The 24343-nt window shown below is 37.0% G+C and overlaps 1 protein-coding gene across 3 annotated transcripts in view; it reads right to left on the bottom strand.

Annotated features, from left to right (window-relative positions):
• The window catches only part of SPHKAP (SPHK1 interactor, AKAP domain containing), a 210443-nt gene that overhangs the window by 125956 nt on the left and 60144 nt on the right, over positions 1–24343 (bottom strand). For all 3 annotated transcript variants that reach the window (XM_011951952.1, XM_011951953.1, XM_011951955.1), the window contains exon 3: positions 5230–5337. In XM_011951952.1, the coding sequence (XP_011807342.1) occupies positions 5230–5337 (108 nt within the window). The remainder of the gene's footprint in view (positions 1–5229; positions 5338–24343) is intronic.

A 24343-nucleotide genomic window follows, 5' to 3' on the forward strand; every position in this document is an offset into this window, starting at 1 on the left:
AGCACACCAACATGGCACATGTATACATATGTAACAAACCTGCACGTTGTGCACATGTACCCTAGAACTTAAAGTATTAAAAAAAAAAAAAGAAATAAAGGGACATCGTGTCTGCAATTCATTCTCAAGATTTTCCATAAAAAAATTTATATATATACATTTACACAGATGCATATATATGAAGAGAAAATGATAAAGCAAATGTGGAAAAGTGTTAAAATTTGAGGAGTCTGTCCAGGCGCAGTGGCTCACGCCTGCAATCCTAGCACTTTGGGAGGCCAAGTGGGTGGCTCACGAGTTCGAGACCAGCCTGGCCAACATAGTGAAACCCCTTCTCTACTAAAAATACAAAAAATTAGCTGGGTGTGGTGGACTGCGCCTGTAGTCCCAGCTGCTCGGGAGTCTGAGGCAGGAGAATTGTTTGAACCTGGGAGGCCGAGGTTGCTGTGAGCCAAAATCGCACCACTGTACTCCAGCCTGGGTGACAGAACAAGACTCTGTCTTAAAAAAAAAAAAAAATTAAGGAGTCTGGGGATCCTTTGCACTCTTCTTGCAATTTTTCAGTAAGTCTAAAATTAAAGAAGTAATAATTTTGAAACTTGATTGTTAAAGAAGAAAACACTACAGGCTCCTTGAAAACTTGGTAACTACCTGCACTAGATAATTTAAAATGTCCTTTCAAAGTTCTATAATTATTATGTTATATGGTATGTATAATTATTATATTATATATAATTATTCTAATAAAATATATATTACATCATTATAATTAGGATGTAATATATAATTATTATAATTATAATATATTATAATATTAATATGTTTTTTGATCATGTGAGTCTAGATTCTTCCATAGAACAACTTATCAACTGTGGTGTTTGTCAAATAGGGCTCAGGTATATTTGAAAAAATCATATAAAATACGAATTGTCTGAGATATCATTTTGTCATTGTTCTCACTGGATTGCATTAGCATAGAAGACTCACAGAGCAGCTATAAAACATTTCAGTTTTGCAATATCATGTGAGGAATGCTGAAGGCTGCTTGAGGGCTTTATGTGCTTATTTACAAGTTTAAGGCAAATACAACACATTTTTAAATACTGTCATTCATCAATTAAAGTGCATGCTAGAAATAAAGGTATAATTTGTTTGGAGGATGATAGCTGGTAGTCTTCAAATAATCAATACGAAAAGATCCTGACAGTAACTCTGAATAGAAATAATGTGAATGGTCAAGGTAATGTTAATGAAGTATTAAATCAAAAGATGTTTTCTGAAAAGTCAAAAATTAAATTCTAGTAAATGAAAAAAAGCAGTAGAAGGTTTTTGGAGAACTAATTTAGCTTTTTTTTTTTTTTTTTTTGAAACAGAGTCACACTCTGTTACCCCAACTGGATTGCAGTTGTGGGATCATAGCTAATTTCAACCTTAAACTCCTGAGCTCAAGTAATCCTTCTGCATCAGCCTCTTGAGGAGCTGGGACTACAGACATGCACCACCATGCTCAGCTTATTTTTCAATTTTTTGTAGAGATGGGATCTCACTATGTCATCTAGGCTGCTCTTGAACTTCTGGCCTTAAGAAATTCTCCTGCTTCAGCCTCCCAAAGTGCTGTGATTATTGGCGTGAGCCACAATGCCTGGCCTAATCTAACTTTTAATTAAAGAAAAAAAAAGGTCGGGTACTGACAAGTCCAATTCCTACCACTTATGTGAAGGACCTCTATCAAGATGATGTCTCAGCTCTTGGGTTTTGGAGATTGGCTTCCAATTCCACTATCCTACTCCTCATTTCCTTTCTTTTAAATAATGAGGTTTAAAAAATGCCGTGAACGTTAGTATACGAGAATATTTTTTCAGAATAGGAAATTAGAAAAAGAAATAAAATTATATTGTTTGTTAGGAGACTTTAATTAGAAACACATAAGCACAGTTTTTATATTTGATACTGATATGGTTTGTCTCTGTCCCCACCCAAATCTCATCTTGAATTGCAGCTCCCATAATTCCCGTATGTTGTGGGAGGGACCCAGTGGGAGATAATTGAATCATGGCGGTGGTTTCCCCCATACTCTTCCTGTGGTGGTGGATACATCTCACGAGAGCTGATGTATTTATAAGGGATTTCCCCTTTTGCTTGGCTCTCATTTTCTCTTGCCTGCCGCCATATAAATTGTGCCTTTTGCCTTCCACCATGATTGTGAGGCCTCCCCAGCCACGTGGAACTGTGAGTTCATTAAACCTCTTTTTCTTTATAAATTACCAAGTCTTGGGTATTTCTTTATCAGCAGCATGTAAACAGACTAATACAGATACCTTTTGAAAAACTATTGAAGATGTCTTCAGGGGGCTTCTGAGCCAGACTTCCTGGATAGTGGTTCCTGTTCCACATGCCTATCGTATTTCTAGCTGCTCCAAACTGCTCTTCACTAAGACTTCTTACATTAACTGTGAAATGAGTGCAGTTTCCCACTGAAGAAATGACTATAACTCATAATTTGATGCTTGAGAACAAACAGGGGTACTGAAATATGCACACAACACCCCGAATATTTTTCAAGTCTGAGATTGTCCCTCAATAAAAATATTATGTGGACATCTTGAATTCAGGAAACTTTGGTACCACTGACATACTGAGATCAAAGAAACCACACATCTAAACACTAGAAGTTCATTACAGTGAATACCAGACCAATCACAACTGGATATGAAAATGTTGGCTACTAATTTTGGTCAGGATGAAATAAGTTAAAGAAGCAAGAATAACTTGGAGTTGGGTCCCCCCAGAGTTATGAACAGGTTACAGGTTACAAAGCAATACTAACAGAATTGCTACAAGTTCCTCAGATTCTCTTGTGATTATATGTAAAGACATTTAAGTTTGGGATGATTTTATAAAACTATTCTTAAAATTAAACTTTAATGAGAATATTATATTAAAATGTAATCTATTTTCCCTCTTTAAATTATACTTTCATTTGCATGCTGATATGGAGAATTGGTTTTGAAAAGGAATTAAGTCCTTATTCCTTGATGATTTTGGTCACTGCTTCTGGGTAGCTATTTTGCTCATGGATTCCTTGTCGTAGTCCATCACCTCTATGGTTTACTTCTATTTCTTCTGTAGGTAATAATTTCCCTTCAGGAATGTGCAACTCTGGACATACAAGTTTCTTCTACCCATCCTAGAAATACGTGCCAGGCCAGAAAGACAAGGGATTTGGAAATTAAGAAAAGTAACTATAGGACACTTGTGAAAGATTAGGGTTAGTTTTTCATAGTGACCCTGAGATTTCCTTTAGGTTTAGAGTCCTGGATACATTTAAAAAATGTTTTAAGTTTTAAATTGACAAATAAAATTGAATATCCTTATTGTATACAACAAGCTATTTTGAAATATACAGTATATACATTCTGGAATGGCTAAATTGAACTAATGAACATATGCATTAACTCACATAGTTATCATTTTTTTGGTTGAGAACACTTAAAATCCATTCTTTTGGCATTTGCCAAAAATATAACGTATTGCTACTAGCTATAGTCACCATGTTCTGCCATAGACTTCTTAAACTTATCCCTTCCATCTAAATGAAATTTTGTATCCTTTGAGTAATATCTTCTCAACCTTCCCTGAATCCATTATCTCAGCCCCTGGCAACCACCATTCTACTCTCTACTTTTATGAGTTCAACTTTTTAAATTCAAGTTTTCATTTTTGTGGAAATTTCAATTATTACAAACTATTGGGAGCAAATGAATCTTCCAATACACCTCTTCCTTGTGTATAGGTTTTTCCCATTTTGGAAGGAATAGGGTGAATCATACAGGCGGGATGAATCAGCCTAACCACGCTGATACCATCTGACACTATAAAGGGACTAAAAATTTAAAGTTAGCATTCTAATTGTAGCTCTGAAATCCAGACTCCCAACATATACTCTTTGCCTTTCACTACACAAGTTTTAGTGCCTCAACTTTAGGGAGTTTTCCTGAGAGACTTTTTATTAGGAGCTGTTCAAATGACAACTTTGACCAAAGAGTGTCTGCTGATAGCTCTTCCTTCCTCTCCATTTTACAATTTATAGCTGTGTAACTAGAGATCTGTATCCACAAATGCCTGAATTTTCCAACTCATCTCAGAACTGAATTTGCAAAGAAGATATCACTTAAAATTTTGCCACTTAATTCTGTGTGTTTTCCTCAAAGAATCCTAGCTAGCAACTAATTTTCTGCACAAGGTATCAAAAGCGCTAAAAGTAGCAGAATCATAAACCTTTGCCTAAACAAAGGGATTGACTTAAATCTATTGAATGGATTCTGCATTTCTTGTGCAGTGTGAAATGTTTAACATCCTCTGTCTGCCAGTTCTGGTTCTTTAGCTCTGCTCATTATATATAAAAAGCCTCCCTATCCCATATTCAGCTTCCTTTTTTGTTTCTTTTAACAGAAATGCTGGCATGCAACTTACCTCCAGGAATAGCTCAGAGCTGATGCTCTCAATTTAGTCATGCGAATTACATTTTTCTCCTCTTTGGAAACACTCCCCCCCCCATCTCTGTAATCATGACCCCATTAGAGCTAGGTGATCTCAATCAAAATGAAACATATAGCTTTCTCTAACTTATAGGAAGGAACATATTCTACAATAGTGTCTAATCACATTCCAAGCTAAAAGAAGTATATTGTTTATCTGGAAGAATATCTTTTCCCTTGGAAAAGAAAGGTTTGTATGTAAGGCTCAGCTTCAATATATTAAAATGTATGCCTGTTTACTTTTTAGGTTGAAAAGTTTTTATCAAGCTTTTCAAATAATGACTGTAACATATAAGAATGATGGAACATTTGTAGACACTTTTCATATTAGGAAGTATCTACTAGCAGGTGATGTAAAATATACTGAAAAGAAAACAAGAGAGTTGTTGAATGGCTTTTTACTTCTCATCATACAATTCTATTTCTGAATCTTTTTCTTAGTCATTTTTGAATATATAAACATTTTTTCTATTAGATAACTTTACCTGTTAAAATGAGCAAAATGGGGGTAGAAACATTAGCTCTGCATGCTATTTTGTTAACAGTCCATATAAAACAGTTATGTATTTTCAAAAGAATATTTTCTCTACTTGGTATTTAATGAATTATGAACCTTTTGGTCCTAAACATGGGTACCTGTGCCCATTTCCCTGCTTTATCACACAACATCCCAAGAATTCTGTATACTTACAGAAGCACAGTTTTCAGACTTGTCTTCTATAAAACCAATTTGGCAGGGCATCCTCTGATTCTGCAACCAGTAGTCTGTTGACTCCAGTAGGCTGTTGCTGCGAAGAACCTGGGGGAACCCAGAAAAACTCAGTGCTTATTCGGCAATGCTTTCTATCTAAGCTCTTTTTTTTTTTTTTCTTATAAAAAAACCTGTAGGTGTTTTCTTTTCCTCAGAGCTTCTGGGTGATAGAAAAAAAATCTTGCAGGATGATAGCACCTCTAAAATGGATAAAATATCCAACCTAGAATTAGCTGGAGAGAAATACATTAATGTTAACACGGATGTTCTCTCATCAAATTCAACACCTGGAAATGTCAATTGTGTAGCTTTTGCATAATTTGCAATCAAATGATTGTTTTTGGGGGTATGGCTCTATGGGCGATGGGGGTCAAATTTCATTTAGTGCTAATGTTCTTTCACACTCCATAAATATTTTCAATTAACAAAATGTGGGGTTTTTTCCTTTGATGTAATATTGATTCTTCACTTATTTAGTTCTGCTAACATCGCTTTGACTAGTGGACAATTTTTCTAGAACGCCTAAGGTACTATGTTAAGTTTAAAAGTTGTTAGAGATAACTAAGAAACAAATTGCATTAAATACCATTTGCTATTTTGAAATAGGATGGTATGGCAAAAATAATTGGAACACATGAATTAACAAAACCAACTATGACTTACAGATATCTTAATTCTGGGCTTGGATTCTTAAAGCAAGGAAGAACAAGCATATTTTGGAGCTGTGATATTTTGAAGATGAAATATTATAAATAACTGCTAATGTCTTTAAATTATCCAATTATTGGCTGGGCGTGGTGGCTCACACCTGTAATCCCAGCACTTTGGGAGGCCAAGGCGGGTGGATCACCTGAGGTCAGAAGTTTGAGACCAGCCTGGCTAACATGGTGAGACCTCGTTTCTACTAACCATACAAAAAGTTAGCCAGGTGTGGTGGCGTGCCCCTGTAATCCCAGCTACTGGAGAGACTGAGGCAGGAGAATCACTTGAACCCGGTAAGCGGAGGTTGCAGTGAACTGAGATTGCACCATTGCACTCCAGCTTGGGCAACAAGAGTGAAACTCTGTCTCAGAAAAAAAAAAAAAAAAGCCAAATATTGTATAACATTTTCTTTATCTTTTTAAAGATTCCCAATGCTTTTCCGGTACCCTCTACCCTCTATTTTATTAGGGGATATGTCTGGTAATACTTGACTACTACTTTCACTTAAGCAATGTAACAGATTTAATCAGTTTGGTTAATGACACTAAAATAGGTTGGTACTTCAATTACATTTCATTCGTACATCAAAAGATTGTCTTCTCTTTTTCTGTGAAGATAGAAATACATTACTTTTGGTCCCTGAATACAGTTAAGTAAATCTAATTCTGACACATTTTACATGAGTAATATTATTCATCTAAAATAATGAAAATGTATTAACGATAAATGTTGTTATAATTTATAATAATATAAAATATAATTACATATTTAAATAATATCATTTATTATATTAATGATGAGTTTTCATTAATAAATTTTCATCATTCTTTCCCAGAACAGTACAAAGAGACCCTTTGTGGATGAGCAAGTAGTTAAATGATAAACTTGGATTATTACTGCAGACCGACATTGGCTGGGGAGCTTCGTCAGTTCTCTTAAATATTTTACCTAAACTGGTTCTTAAAGTGCGGGCTGGGACCTCTCAGGGTCTCTGAAATCTTTCAGAGAGTGCAGCAGTCAGACTACGTCGATAATAATACTAAGATGTTATTTGTTCCTTTTGCTCTTGTTGTCTCGTGTATATTCCGTGGAGTTTTCCAGAGGCTGCGAGATGTGTGATATAGCACAACAGACTGCATGCAGAGGCAGCTGGGACAGCTCGACCGTCTTGCATCAAGTCAGACATTAAGGAGATTTGCAAACACGTGAGTTGAAATCACTCTTCTCGCTAAAGGGTTTTGTTTGGTTTTGGAAAACAAATATTCTTCATAAAAGTATGCTATAGGAGATAGTGTGTTTATTATTATTTTAAAATTATTTTGTCAAATAATAAATTCTTATTTAGTTTAAATTCTGTTTTATTATTAGAAAATAAAACGAATAAAAATTTTTCTTAGCTTTAATTTGTAACATGAAAATTAGCAATAAGTATAATCTATATAAACAAGAGTTTCTTGAGGTCCCTAATATTTTTCTTAGAGTGCAAAAGAATTCTGAGTTTAAAAAACATTGAGAACCATTGATCCAGATGAACTTTATTTAAAGCAGAAAAAGGCTGTAACTCCACATTCCCTTTATACCATTCAAATGCCTTTCCCTTTTATTTCCAGCATGGAATAGAGTTTAAGAGCAGCGACATTAGTGGTCTAACTGGGTTGCAATACTAACTTGGTCATTAGTAGAAGGATGACCTCAAAGAGATGACTTAAACCCTGAGTTTCAGTTTCCATAACTGTGAATATGGATACTACTCAACTGGTGGGATCACTGAGGGTATTCAGGGAGATGATATATGTGAAACACTGTGCCATGGAAATGGTAAGTTATTCTCTCAGAACTTGGTTTTTACTGTTACTATTTGAAGGTGGCTGAAAAGGATTATAGAACTTTGGATGCCTTCTGTCTGAAATGAGAGGACTGAAAATATTTCAGATGTGTGATGGCAGATTTTCTTTAGCAAGTATTCTGGTCTAAGGTGTAATTTTAGTTATGCATTTTGTAGTATTAATAGTTACAGCTACTATTTTTGTATGCTTAGAATATGTTGAAGTTGTGCTAAAATTTTCACATATATATATTTTTACTTTTTCACTTAATCTTTTTTGCAATGCTATAAGGTAGGAATTATTTGAAGGATACGAATCTTTACAGAAATTTTCAGGTTGAAAATCAAGACCTTGAGTCTCAGAGAGATTTGAATTTCTGCCCCAAGTTGTTCAGAGCCTGACTTTGGATGTGAAATTACTGAACAGGGCTGTCTTATATACCCATACAAATGGGTATGATTTGGGGTAGGTTTCCAAAAACTTATCTGCACCTATTTTTTTTGTAAATAAAACTACATTTTCTTATGGACTTCCATTTTAAAGTTAGTTTTCTATGAATGAAATTCTGAGGTGACAATTTTCTTGAAAGACAGGAAACTTTTTGTGATGTAAATTACATAATGTAGTTAATCTACTTGGCAAGTATTATCAGTATTTTAATGTCTCAAAGGAAAGCATGCTTTTACACCTAACTGAGTTATCTTTAAGCCAACCAATGTTATCATGCTTCTGCTCCTTGCCTTTCTGTGATCCCTAGATCTTGGAACACCCAACTATAAAGCACTCGTTAACTCTGTGCATAAGAATATTAAAGATTTAAAATACAGGCATCATCGCTTCTCGGCCTTTTGGCTAAGATCAAGTGTAAAACACAGGCATCAAATGAGCATACTAGTTCATAATGCCTTACAATGCAGTTTAACAAATATTCTGACTAAGAATCACTTCTCAGTCATTCTAGAGCTCACTACTCAGAATTATATCCTGCACCTTGTCTACATTCTGATATATTTAGGACACATAATACCATGGTTACAACAAAGTATGTCAACAGAGTAAAGCAACTGTCACTTATCAGTATCGGCCTTAGGAAGCGGACAGAGTTCAAACACAATTCACTTGGTGGTTTCAGAAAATTGGTGGGCTGGATGGGTACATTTTCCCGGTGAAACACAGACAGGCAGAGGGGGACTTGCCAAAAGTCATCAGTCTGAAACCTCGCACTGTGAAGACTCCAGAGCTATGAAAGGGGCTGTCTGAAGATGAGGCTAGTTGGGAGAAGAGCTGGCTACCTGTGGGATTTCACCTGCATTTAACTTCTCTAACAGAGGAATGTGCACAGACAGATTAATCTGCCAAGTCCTCGGTAGATATTTCAAAGGTATTAATTCTTTATAACCTATTTTAAAAATAAATAACTAAAAATATACGAAGACCTTGCTCTGTCCTATCCTAGAAGTGAGGAAAATGTCAAGTGCTTTAGGGATCTGCTCATTCAATGAAAAATTTTAGGAAGATTTCTTATTTGACTCTTCCATTTCCCTGGGATACTGTGGATCTTTCCTAAAGCACATCTTTGCTTTAGAAGAAACAGAAATAGCAAAATAAGGAACTGGAATTTAAAATAAAACCTAAATCTTGCCGTGCTTAAGAAGAAATGTTTGGAGGAGAGCTTCTTTGTTTGGTGAGAATATTCATTCGCCACATAAATGTAACTTTAAAATTTTAATGTTATCATCATTAAAAATTAGTTCATCTGATTATATCAATAATTAAACATTTTTCCATAAATTTCATTAGCAGATGATTCATTATTAAATATTTATATTTTTAATTATTGACCAAATAATTGTACATTTATTGAGAACTGTCTGGGCTAATGCCCTAAACCACACTATTAACTGATTAAATCTCTAGGCTTGTGAGGTAAATTCTCAAGGCTAACATAGATAAGGTTCTTAAAACAGTGTCTGGTGCATCCTAAGTGCCCGATAAGCATTAGCTATCATAATAGTTACTATTTCCTTTGCCCAGGCTTAGAGGGATCAAGAATTTATCTAGTTTTTGCAGAACTAGAATTTCAGTCAGGTTCCCAGACATTAGAGTCTCCACTAAGGCAGTGTTCCATTGAAATTATATAGTTTCTCATTTTCAGGTTCTACCCTATCCCAGTCTATACATTTACCCATATCTCGCTTTCTCTCTCTGAGCTCAGGTGTGTTCAGGAGGTTTGAATTCCAGTCCTGACTCCTTGTTAACTGTGTAGTTAGGTCCACTAGCTCCTGGCCTCCCTTTGCCTTTGGTAAACAATCAAAGCAAATGATCTAAAGGCCACTTCTATACCAACCATCATGTCATTCTCCTCCTCCCTTCCCCTTTTGCTCCTCCTCCCTTTCTTAAATAGTATACATTGAGAGCCAAATAAGCAACAGAGAATAAAAATACGGACTTAGGCCGGGCGCGGTGGCTCAAGCCTGTAATCCCAGCACTTTGGGAGGCCGAGATGGGCGGATCACGAGGTCAGGAGATCGAGACCATCCTGGCTAACACGGTGAAACCCCGTCTCTACTAAAAAAATAGAAAAAAACTAGCCGGGCGAGGTGGCGGGCGCCTGTAGTCCCAGCTACTCAGGAGGCTGAGGCAGGAGAATGGCGTAAACCCGGGAGGCGGAGCTTGCAGTGAGCCGAGATCGCGCCACTGTACTCCAGCCTGGGCAACAGAGCGAGACTCCCTCTCAAAAAAAAAATAAAAATAAAATAAAAAATAAAAATGCGGACTTCAGTAAACCACTTAGCATCATATGTTAAACAATTTTAGCCTGTGAAAAGCTTTTAGTTTCATGGCTTGGACAAATCATAAGGAAAAGAAGAACGCTTGAAGGAAGAATATGTACTTGAGAATTCAGTGATTTTGAAGCTTTATGAATATAGTCTCCCTGCTGAGAAAGTTGCTTTCTGAGAAGGAAAGGAGAAAAACTCACCAGGCCCTCAACGGCTCCTTTATTTATCTGCTGTTTTTAGTTACGGACTTACTTATTTTAGATGAAGAGCTAATAATGAATGTTTTGTGTGTTCATGAATTTGAAATAATAATGGCACATTTTCTTTTAAAATTTCATGAGTGCAGTAAATAAGGTTAGGAAGATCCTTTTGCTCTACATTACAGTTACATTTCTTTTTATATAGAGAACCAAGTTGAAGAAATTTAGTATTGATTAGACAGAGAGGGAGAAATAGACTCTTAGTAACCTGGACACAGTCCCAAACATCACTGAGCAATGTCTTAATATTTTTTAAGTAATTTAAATTGGAGAAGACAGTGACTGGTGGTTAGTCACAGAGGTTTGGGGGCAGAACTGATATTAAATCCCATTTCATCTTGTTGAATGAGCTTGGGCAAGTCGTTTAACTTCTGTGGGACTTAGTGTTTACATCTACTACATGAAGATAATTAAAGACATTTCAGAAGTTTATTCTAAGGATCAAATGAGAAAATGCTTGTAAAGGGCTAGCCTCGACAGAGTATGCAATTGATATATGGTTGCTATTAGTATCAGAAATGCAGGAAAATTTAGACAATATCTGTTTCATTGAACATTTTCTCGGCCTCTTCACAACATTTAACAATTCCTCTTCTTTTACTTATTCGTGATGTGCCATTGTCATTTTTCTCCTCCTGCTTCTCTATTCTCCTTCAGTCAATATCAGTCAACCAATGCTCATTGAGTTCTTTTGATGTCGACACTGAGAATATTAAGAGGGATAACTCTACTAGAGGAAGAACAAACACTCTGACTGTGATAAAGAAATTCTGGTGCTTTGATCAATGACAATCCAGGTCAGCTATCACCAAGGATGGACTGGTCAGTTCTCCCTGGGGGAAGGGATGGCAAAGGGCTTTGCCCTTGACCAGAGCATTGAAAGGTGGATCTGTGTTGTCTGGATGTATTAGGGCAGGTGGAGAAGACATGTGTCTCTTTTCAGCTGGTTTTTCCTCCCCAGGTGTGGTAAATATAAGTATTCCTTATAGTTTGGTTGTCAGTGTGTTGGTCTTTCTACTCCCATCAATCATTTTCCTTATCTCCTTAGCATTCATGGAGTCTTAGGGAATTAATTACAACCTGGAGGGATGACTCGCTGATCCATAGCTCCAGGTTTAACCTTTCTGTAGAGCTTGACTTTTTGCACTCCTGTTAATTATTACTTTTGGATTTCTTGCTGTCACCTTGGACTATTCATGTCTACACACAAACTCCCTCCTTCCCCTCTTCCAGTGCCTAAGAGAAACCTGACTTCCTGACTTCCCTATTTGCAGTTGATGTCAGGAGAATTCTCCCAGTTACCCTTGCTTGAAAATTTGGTGCTATCTGGAACATCTCTTTATCTATTTCCTGTCTTATAGTCTGCTCTCCAAAGTTTAATTTGGAGAGCAAATTACTTAACAATTAGCAGTTACTTAAGTTCTTTCAATTACTTAAAAATAGCAATTTTTTTTTTATAAATATACATCACAAAGGTTTTATTTTATCTTAAATACATAAATGCACATTGAAGCACATGGAGGCACTGCTTTCTATTCTCTTCTTTTAAGAGATAGGGTCTCGCTCTGTTGCCTGGATTGGAGTGTAGTGGCACAATCATAGCTCACAACAACCTCAAACTCCTGGGCTCAAGGGATCCTCCTGCCTCAGCCTTCCTAGTAGCTAGGATTACAGGCAAGTGACACCATGGCCAGCTCTTTCTTTTTCTTTTCTTGTCTTTTTTCTTTCTTTGTTTTCTTTTCTTTCTTTTTGTAGAGACGGATCTCGCTATGTTGCCTGGGCCAGAAATAGCAATTTTTTAGTGCACACCATGGATTACTCTCCAGGTAATATAACAGTGAGTAATACGTAACTGGTCTCCATATTTATGGAACTTAAAATCTGGCTTGGGAGCCAAACAGAAAATAAAGGAGCATTGAAGTACACACTTAATTATACACTGTGGTGGCTATCATGAAGAAATAAACATAGTGCCGTGATAGGGAATAAAAGGGATGGGGATTGTTACGGTCTGAATGAATGTGTCCTCCTCTCTCCCCACCCCACCCCATCAACTCACAGGTTTAAATCAAATCCCCAATGTGTTGACGTTAAGAGGTAAGGCCTTTGGGAGGTAATTAGGTTAAAAGGGCTCTGCCCTCATGCACGAAATTAGTGCCCTTATAAAAAAAGGCTTGAAAGCTTTTTGCCCTTCTCTAATGTGAGGGCATGGCAAAAAGGCACCATCTATGGAGAATGAGTCTTCATCAAACACTGAATTTGCTCTCACCTTGATCTTGGACTTTCCAGCCTCTAGAACTGTGAGCAATAAATTCCTGTTGTTTGCAAATTACACAGTTTAGCATATTTTGTGAGGGCAGCTCTAACAAACCAAAACAGAGATGATACTTGAGATAGGAAGTTAGGGAAGGCTGGACACACAGAAAGGTCCTATGTATTCATATTGTAATTCTCTCATCTCTCTATCTTCCTTATCTCTGAAATCCATCTAGCTCACTAAAACCAAAATAAAGAATAAAAATGTAAGCTTTGAAGACAAATCTGGTTTCAAATTCCAGTTTTTCCATTAATGACCTGTTCAACCTAAGGCAAGTCACTTAACTTCTGAGTCTCAGTTTTCCCACCTACAAAATGAGGGTGGTATTTCTACTCACAATGAGGAATCTTTTGCAGACATTAGAAATAATGAATGCACATGCTATCTGATTACTTCAAGTGCTCACGAAGAGTAGCTATTGTTATTATTAATATTATTACTAATGTTATATAATTCTCTCATAAGACTTTGACCGCAATTGACTAACTGATCCAATAAATACAACTGAGGACCTTCTAATCCTGTCAGAAACTAAGCTGGGTTTTGCAAAACAAGACAGAAGGACATATTTGCTGTGGGTGAGCCCAAATTTTTATGGGCTTTTTGCCAAACAATTAGCATTCAAGAAAGAATAGATTCTAATTCAGCTCTCTCCTGTTAATCTTTTGATAAACAGTGACTAAACTCCAATGTTTAAGATACTGCATTTTGCCCAACTTAGAGTTTCTTAGGCTTTGTCTCAGATTATCTCCCTCCATAAATACTCTGCTATAATCCACAAGTTTAATAAACAGCTCTACCACACAGCCTTTATGATGCACACATTTTTTTTCACATCATTCCACCTGCCCCCTGAAGTTTTCATCAATATTCTTCCCCAACCCTCAAGATATAACTGAAACTGAGCCTGCCCCTATATAAACATTTCTCTGTTCTTGTGAAGTTTTTGTAATACAAACAAAATTTCTTCCTCAGAATATTGGAAGGTGCATGCTTCCCAGTATACATGAGTATTATATAAATATATACGTATTCAATTTGTGTCCAACACTTTTCTCCCTACATACCATTGGTACAGAACAGCTGCTTGCTGTTTGTCAGCAAAATCTCTTATCAACATCTCTTAAATGCATTTGTTAGACTTTATACTTGATGATAACTTTGGACAGTGTGATGCTAACTTTCAAATGAGACACAAAGTATTAATAAATGTGTACTGGAGATGTGGAGAGAAAAAGCAAGAGGAGCAGTAAAATGAAGGGAGCCAGAGAAGTCCATTGGAAGAGGCATGAGCATCACTCAGAGGAGACTCTCCAGGCTCCTGTTGCAGTTCGAGACTCTAAGGCACTCAGTTACATTTTCTTACACAAGAAGACTGCGATGTGAGTGGTTCATTGGATTTGAATGGTGAATGGTAAAGATAGAGAAGAGATGACTGGAATGAAGGCAAGTACTAAGACACTTTGATCTATTTACTTGGCAAAATAATGACATCTTTACTCCTGGTAACATTTTCTTGATAGAGATATTGCCTTCCTATAGAATTCACTTTTTATGTGTAAAGTTCTATAAGTTTTGAAAAATGCACATGGTTGTATAACCAGCAACCGAATCAAGATATAAAAGAGTTTCATCACCTTCCTCAAATCCCTCCTTCTCCTTGTAATTAAATGTATCCTAAGTCCCAGCCCCTGGCAACAACTGATATGATTTCTTTCCTTTCCTTTTTTTTTTTTCTGTAGAAGGTGAATAAAGAAAATTGCAAAATTTTATTGGTGCATTGAAAAGAGGACATGAGTAAGTAAAAAATTGTGACATATGAAGGGAAAAAATTGTGACATATTAAGAGATAAATAGACAATAGTTTGGCTTTATTCCAATTTTTTGATCTGATTTATATCCCTAGACAATATTACAGCTTCATTCTAATTTATTCATTTGATTTGTATCCCTAAAATGTTGCCTTTTCTAAAATGTTATGCAGATGGAGTCATATAATATGTAGCCTTTTATGACCTGTTTCTTTCTCTTAGCATAATGAGTTTGAGATTCATCTATATTATCGTGTGCATGAGTAGTGTTTGCTTTCTTTTGTTGCTGAGCAGCATTCCATTCTATGGAGATACACAGAGTTATTTTTAAAGCCATTCACTAGCTGAAAGAAATTTGGGTTGTTTCAGTTTGGGGCAAATATAAATAAAGTTGCTATAAACATTTGCCTACAGGTTTATGTTTAAATTTAAGGTTTTGCTCTTCTCGGGTAAGTACCCAAGAATGAAATTACTAAGTCATATGGTAACTTTATAAGAAACTGAAAAAATGTCCTTTAAAGTGGGTTTACCATTTTCCGTTTCCACCAGCAAGGTATGAGAGTCCAACTTGTCCCGTATCCTTGTCAGTACTCAGTGTTGTCCATTTTTGCTTTTAAATATATTTTAGTAATTCTAACAGGTGCATAGTGGTATTTCTTTGTGGTTTGTTTTCCTTTCCATTTTAAGATATCTTTTTTCTTTTCAAGATACTTTTAAAATAAAAATTAAGCCTGGATTCCATATTGGCTCATATCATATTCAAAAGTATTAATTAGACTCTATATTTAATGTTAGCTTTGGAATGCTATTATGAAACAAGGATAATGCCATCCATATTAAGTTTTCATTCGTCTTTCAATCAACTACTTGTTGAGCACCTGCTCTTTGTACTAGCCACTGTTTAATTGGAGCATTGGTGAACAAAGCAAGAATGACAACAACAACAAAAAACCGTTTTCCTTTTCATTCTGTTGTAGGAGGACACATCATAATCACATAAATTATAAATAACCATATATGTCAGATAATGAAAACTACTATGAAAGTAAATAAAGCCAGACAAAGGGCTAAGGAAATAAGGGATGCTATTTGGAAAGTATGTCTTGGCAGGCCTTTCTAAGGATGACATAGAGTAGAGATCTGAATGAAGTGAGAAGCCAGCCACACTCCCATCTGAGGGCAGAGCAGCCTCCCAGGCAGAGATTACCAGGGACAGCAAAGGTTCATAGAAGGAGTATCCATGGTGTGTCTGAAGGATAGTAAATGTCTGGTGCAGAATGAGTGGTGGAGGAAGTGATGGGAAATTTAGGTTCCCAGTAGTGGGAAAGAATCTTTTATCCTTCAATGAAAAGAAATTCATTGCTGAGCTGGGCCAGATGCTCTCTAATGTTTGAAGCACTGTAAAAGTCTACAAAACTTTTTTAGTATAATTTTGCAAAGTTTAGTCACTGGCTTAATTAATGTTTAATTGCTGACTTAAATATTTTATAATAGTTAAAAAGCGTAGTACACACACACACACACTCTCTCTACTTCTCTCTCTCTCTCTCTGTCTCTCTCATGCTGGACTAGAAGTCAGGAGGTTCATTTAATTTTATACATTTAACTTTATGCTGATCTAGCTTATGCCATAGCAAATCTTCTGAGAATTCTATAGTCTTTCGTTTTCCACTCTGGAATAGAAATACTTTCCCATTATTTCACCGGGCAACTGTGTAATGCCTATTTAAAGCACACTGAACTACTAAGAAGAAACAATAAAAGAAAATTGAAATAAAATTATTGCATGGAAGAAAGAAATTGGCATCAGAAACTCAGTGAGTTAGTCTCCATTTCTCAGAAGGTTTAATTAAATATTAGGATAACGTTTTTCTCTTAACGATGATTTTATAGGATGACTGCCTGAGTCCTTGTGCATTAGCCTCCTTTGACAAAAAGGAGAAATGGTTTCCAAAGTATGAATATCATTGTTTTATTATTCATACAACATATTCTGTAATTCTGTTTGGTTGGATGTAAAGTATTCATGCATTCTACCATTGACACCTAATAAAATTTAGAAATTTTGTAACTGGTTATTTTTAAAGTATCGTAAAATAATGGTGTTCTTTTAGCTCTTGGAACAAAATGATTCTCTGTTATCAAGGAGAATTTACCAGATCAAAGGTATGATTTGTTGGAAGGGTTGGAAAGGAAACGGTTATTAGTGAGCCTACCATTCATTCTCTCCCTTTACTGTAAAGGCAGGTAGGAGGGAAGACTACCAGAGTAGAGAAAAGGTAAAATTGTCATCTCATGATAAACATACAAATGAATGACCTTCGGATAAACTAACTGTATTTTTCTAGTAGGAGAGTCCTTATCTATGACATGCTTTTTTGCAATACATACCTGGTCTAAGGTTGTTTCTGATAAATAAATATGGATTACACTATTTTATGGAGCATTTATCCCTGACAAATATCACATAAGGATGTAATTTCAGCACAAAAGGGAGATGCTTTATGAACAAAAGCCCCCCTTTCTTTGAAATTTATGTCCCCATATATGTAACTTAGAGACTTTGTATGTTATCCTGGGCCAGGATGCATCCTAAGATGGCAAGAAATGACCTGCATGGCTTCTGTACAGTTTCAGATATCTCTCCATTTTTCTTGTGCCACTCAGTTACTGGTATTCTGGGTGCTACACTGTATCTTCATGTTGTCAAAAGAATAAGAGTACAGAGGAGGAGTTAGAGCTTGGGAACTGATGAGGACTGAAAAAGAAGTATCAAGCCACACTACCTCTGTCATATCACACAGATGTCAGCTGGCTGAAGAAGGCTTTGAAAGTTGATCAGAGCTTTATCCACATGAATGCAGTAACTGAGTTAGAGTCTCAAGTATAAAATGCAAGAGTTACAAAAACAGATACACTCAGGAAATGCAAATATAGTATAATTTATGAATGATCAGCAATGGTTTAAGCAGAATCAAGTTAGACACATAAATAGAGGACAGCTGATTAATTGTTATTTAGAGTCAGCATAATGCTATAATATTTATACTATCAGTGAAGGGAATGTGATTTTAATGCTAAGAGAAGGAAGATATAGGAAGAAACACACATGTAGGAAAATATATGAAGTGCATGAAAGCCTTCCATGGACTTTGGATTATTTTGTGTTGGTATGCAAAGTATAGGTAGTGCAGAATTTGCCACTAGACAAAGGGACAATGAATTTGATGGCCACATATCTCTTGAGTATTGGTGCATGCCTTTGGACTGTGGCAATTAAAATATAAGTGACATGGCTGGCTGCAGTGACTCCTGTCTGTAATCTCAACACTTTGAGAGGCTGAGCAGGAGGATGACTTAAGGCCAGGAGTTCAAGACCAACCTGGGCAATACTGTGAAACCCTGTCTCTACAAAATAATAAAAACAAAAAACGAGCCAGGCATGGTGCCTTGCACCTATGGTCTGAGCTACTCAGGAGGCTGAGGTGGGAGGATCACTTGAGCCCAGGAGTTCGAGGCCACAGTAAGCCATGATCACACTACTGCACTCCAGGCTGGGTGACAAAGCAAGACAAAATAAAATGATAAAATAAAGTAAAAAAGGGATAGTTCTCTTCTCTCTGACTCTTCTCTTCTTGGGAAAAAGCTACAGGAAACAACTGCATGCAGATGGGCCCATAATCTGTGAAGGGATACAAATGTTTCTTGGATGCTTTCCATCCTGGAGAGTATGAGCCCTGATATGAGTCTGTCAGAGTGAGTTCCCTTCTCAAGAGGCAGAGATGTGCCTAGTGAATGTAAGGGTGGAAAGGAGAGGGCTCACTGGAAAGGATCATGAGCCACAAGGTCCGTTGTAGAGACGTGTTCCAATTTATCTGAGCCATGTTATTCCTTCCCACTTTGACGCTGGCAGGACTGAAAACTGGCACTTTAATCAGAAGGGTGAGTCTGGCATGATATGAGAAAGATGGATGCTATGAGGACACGTGGGGAATGTAGTGTGGACCCCAGGCTACTGTGCTGGGAACTTTTCTTACAGGAGGGACTGAAAGAAAACAGGGGAGGCCTTGAGGCCAGTGATAGGGAGCAGGCTGGCTAGTCTTTTTTTAAGTACCCAAAGATAGAAAGGAGAATTTTTAATGCCAGATTAGACATATTCAATGTAAACCCGCTGTATTTCTGGAGAGATATTTAATACATAAAATACAGAAGGTTTGGGGTAATGACCACAGGAATTCAGAAAAACAGATCACTTGCCTAGTTCCAGCAGTACAGCATTAGCCTCAACTCCACAAAGTGTTCTAAGCTATTTTAAGTTTTCAGAGTCCTCCCTCCTTTTTGATCTTCTTTTTTTTTTTTTTTTAAGGAAAAAAGTAAAAGCATGCAGGTTCCTTCCAGGGGCTCTTCACACACAGTGAAAAGGATGCTCAAGGAACTGAGCTGTAGAGAACAGAACAAGGCTGGCAAGTTGGACTGTCACCACTGTATAGAAAAAATTGCTGGAGGCAACGAGAAGTGGGCAGAGTTCAGAGTCCGGAAGAGAAGTCCTCAAACAGACTGACTTCAGAATAAGAAACTGAATTGTATTCAAACTGCAAAACAAGCCATAACTGATGGCTTAAAATTTTCCCACCTAGGGTCACCACATTGATACTTTCCAGAGGATGAGCTCTCCATGCAACACAGGCAGCCCCACCTCTCGGTTTCTGTGTGGACCTGGTTGCCTTTAAGGCGAGAGAAGCCGTTCTTGACCTGCTTTTGCTGAAGGAAGAGAAAAGAAGCCCTTAATCGAAGCTTTTATTACTTGCATTCTGTCCTCAGTACAACCCTGATGTTGATGTGGCTCGGGGCATACAGAAGTTTCCTTAGATGGTGAATGAAATTGCCTCCAGAGGAAATGTTGCGGCTGGCTCTTTCGATGCAACTGGGCTGAATCAAAACTCATGGCTTCTCCTCTCTGTCTCCCAGTGCCCCCTTCCCAGTGGTCTTGGATGTACCACCACTCAAAAATATCTTAGCCTAAGTAGTCATTCTCTTGTTCAGCCCTTATGGTCAAAGAGTCCTTCTGATCTTGACTGCCAAATGGATCTCACCCAGGTTTCCTTTTCTCTCCATCCACTACCCCATACACTGGTTTCACCTCCCCTCCCCTCCGCTATCCCCGTCCCCACCCAGTATTCCCTTCCTGGCAGCCCAGATTGCAAGCTATCTTTGTTTTGAGGAATTCTCTTGAAAACGATCACATTAGCTTTCTTTAAATGCCGCTTTTAGTAGGATAATTCTCTATTTCTTGTCTTAAAAATATCCCTGTTTCTTCAATGCTTCTGATTACTCTTGCAGGATAGTGATAAAACAGGACACGTAACTGTTTTGCAAAAATTGGCTAGGCCATTCTCTGGCGTCAGAAACCAGCCTGAAGACCACTGACAGGCTGCTAGATCAGAAGAGAGTGTTTGAGACTTTAGAGTGGTTTATACTCCAGGGGGAAATTCTTGTGTCTTCCTTCTGTAGGGATGTGAATAAGCTCAATAATGCTGATTTTTCTTTAACTTTATTTACTTATTCGTAAGGTCCTTGCTTATTTCAGAGAAACAGCTTCTACAAATACAGAATGTTATATTTATTTTCCATCATGTGAATATCTAGCTTTGAAACACAGTGAAAGTACTTCGTAGCTTCTCAGAAGTATTACTGGGGCTCTTGTCCAAGAGCAATAAAATTCTGACTAATAAAAATGTCTCCAGAGATATGGCTCAGACCGTGAAAAAGCCTTCCGATTTGTATGCCTGTGCCTGAACACATTAATTAAATTGCTTTCGTTAATTACATCTTATCAAAAATATATGTGCTTAGATGAAAATGTATTTTGCAGAATAAAATGAAACATCCAGGGACACCCATTCTGTCATTCTTCGGATATATCTTTGCCACTGTCGACAGCAAATTTAAGTCAGTTTAAAAGGGCGGGGGGGGGGCATGGTCAAGAATGCTCTTGAAACTTCAAAAAGCTGTTCAGATGTCATATTAAGATCAAACTCTGCCTCTGGGAACCTGAAGTGTTTCCAGTCTGCCGCCTTTGATAAGTCCAAGTTTAAGGCGGATTTAATTAACATGCCATGAAAAGAGAAGGATATTCCAGGTGTTGATTTTTCTCCGACAGGTTTTTCCTCACAAGTAATCCTATTCAGAGACTTGGTTCCACTATATCCCAAATAGCAAACCTTCAGTCTAAGTAAAGCATAGATTGAAAATGCCAGCTGTTGTGGAAATATGACATTGAATATAATGCTTTCAGAGGAAAGGAAAATCCAACAGATACTCAGTATAATGGAGGCATGTTGCATGCTACATTTACATCTGTTTTAAAATTTCATTTAAATAAAGATTTCCCTTATCTAAAAGATTATTTATTTAGAATGAACTAATATTCATTGAGCATCAACTATGTGCCAAGGGGGTACACAAATCTTTTTGTATGTAAGTATCACACTAACCTTAGAGAATCTGAGTCAGACAGGTTACATCACCGGCCTAAGCACATACAGTAAGAAGAGAAACCCGGGATCTAATTCAGGTCTCTCAATTCCAAGTCCAGGTTTGATGCACAACATCCCACTGCTGCCCTGGAGATAACAGTTTTTTATTTATTATAAAGAGACTAGGAAGAATTTTCACCTAGTTTTAAACAAATATAAAAGAATGACACTTATAATCATTTAGCTTGTTTAGTGTAAAATCCCTAAGATTCGGTTTAGCAATGGTGGTTGTATTTGTCTTACAAGGAGGAGTGGTTGGGCTGAGCACGGTGGCTCATGCCTGTAGTCCCAGCACTTTGGGAGGCTGAGGCGGGAGGCCTGTTTGAGGTCAGGAGTTCGAGACCAGCCTAGCCAACATGGTGAAACCACATCTCTACTAAAAATACAAAAAGAATTAGCTGGGTGTCATGGCGTACATCTGTAATCCCAGTTACTTGGGAGGCTGAGGCAGGAGAAACGCTTGAACCCAGGAAGCGGAGGTTGCAGTGAGCTGAGATCACGCCACGGCACACCAGCCTGGTGTTGATATACCTCAACAACAACAACAACAACAACAACAACAACAACAACAACAACAAAGAAGGAGTGGTTGTATGAGATGGGGGCATCAGGCAATGCTTCTGTTAAGTACAATTCAAGGGATTCTAGGGGGAGAACTTTAGGGCTTCCTACCCAGTAGCTCTTTTCCATTTTTTCTTGTAGTAGTTTGTAATTATATCATTTTAAATGCATTATTGTGGGAAATCATGTTGCATACGTTAAAACGGCCCTGTGTCTCAGTGCACATTAATTAAGGTGACATAGAGGTTAGCTCACTTTCCAACTTGGATGGATTGAAAGTGTTTGTTTAGAGCTTTGTAGTAAGTAGAATTCTGAGGTCGCGTCCAGGTTCAACAGGCTCAATTATCAATGCCAGTTAAGGGAGAGGGTAATAGTAGTAGCAAACATAATTTATTTGTCACCACTCCATTAAGCAATCACTAAAACCTCAGTGTGAATTTATCTAACTTGCCTAGCTCTTAAAAAAGAGAGAGGGAGAGAAAAGATAATTCCGAAGCCAGAGATGGGATGACCATATAAGTTATCTTGCATATCAAAGCACTTATGAGAGCAAACGGGGGTCTATTAACAAAATACGAGGACAATGTATGAAAATTGTCACTGTATGGTATGGTCATCTTAGCTCTGGGGAAAGGCCATCTCTCAGTACCAGAAACATATATTGAAGAGTTCCTCCTTCGAATAAGCACACCAAAGTCTCATTCCTGATGCTATGGCTTTTTCAGAGCTGCAGCTTCCAGGGATCATATTTCTCTAATACTACAGAGGAAATTTGAGGAACACAAGCAATTGTGTCTGGGTAGGATTCCTGAAACCCTTAGAGATTTATTATGAAACATATGAAAGAAATTCAGTCAATTTGCAATGTTTTCGTAGGCTGATTATCCAACTAATGCATTATCTTGTGGCCCCTTGTTTTATTTCTTCCACCAGTTAATTTAGCAATATGTCAGTTCTGATAAAAAGATTTGATGAGGAAAAAGATGACACGATTACATGACATGAGTTTGAGGAATTACCAATAGACTTCAATTATCCATGGTACTCTCAGTGAAGGTTGATTGACTGTGAAGAGTGGTGATTTATCAGGACAGCCTTGCTACTTCTCAGATGTAACTGTCCTTGTTCTTTTTGCCTTTTTTGTACAGAACATACATTGCGTGGGCATTTAACACATGGACCTTCACTTTCTCTGTTCTGTAATCTGTGATTAACAAGATTTTAAAGAATTAGCTTGCAGTATTATTTAATAATAAAATAAAATTAATAATGGCATAAAACCATTCAATATTAAATGACTTTTTATTGGGTGCTTTTGTTCTGGATACAAAGAAGAAGAAAACATTGGTGAACTACTCTTTTGAAGAGAAGGTAAGCAATGAGAACCCCACAGTGTTTGACATGTGGCATATACAGTTACTAAACTGTCTTTTAAATGCAATTTTTATATAAGCTTGACAGAATATTTGGAATGAAAGAAATGTGCTATAAATATTAAAAAACATATTACCAGGAAAGGTACTGACTTCTTCATTAATTTGTAGCAGCCCTTTCCAAGTTTGGGTGTATATTCTCTTTCTCAATTCAAATCTTGATCATCCTTCTGAGTACTTTCTGCTAAACTTGCTGATGTCTATTGCAAATCTAAGGATGATCTTGGCTCTTAGCTTTTAATGAAAACAAAACCTGTTCTCCACTGATTTACATAGGCACATCTCAGAGATATTGTGGATTCAGTTGCAGACCCCCACAACAGAGCAAATGTCACAATAAAGGGACTCACAAAACTTTTGGTTTCCCAATGCGTATAAAAGTTATATCTATATTATACTATAGTCTATTAAGTGTGAAATAGCATTATAACCAAAAAAGTATGTAGCTTAATTAAAAATACTTTGTAGCTAAAAAAATGCTAGCAATTATTTGAGCCTTCAGTGAGTTGTAATTCTTTTGCTGGTGAACAAAAGAATTTGCTGTTCTCCTCCAGGTTGATGGCTACTAATTGATCAAGGTGGTGGACACTGAAGGTTACCTTACAGTAGCTGTTGCAATTTCTTAAAATAAGACAACAACGAATGTTGCCACATTGATGAACTCTGTGTTCACCAAAGACTTCTCTGGAGCATGCAGCGCTTGCTATTCAATAGCATTTTACCCACAGGAGAACTTTCAAAATTGGAGTTAGTCCTCTCAAAATCTGCTGCTGTGTTATCAATTAAGTTTACGTAATATTCTGAATCCTTTGTTGTTGTTTCAAAAAC

Source organism: Colobus angolensis, unplaced genomic scaffold (genome assembly GCF_000951035.1).
Source record: "Colobus angolensis palliatus isolate OR3802 unplaced genomic scaffold, Cang.pa_1.0 Scaffold33, whole genome shotgun sequence".
In the NCBI taxonomy this organism is placed as follows: Eukaryota; Metazoa; Chordata; class Mammalia; order Primates; family Cercopithecidae; genus Colobus; species Colobus angolensis.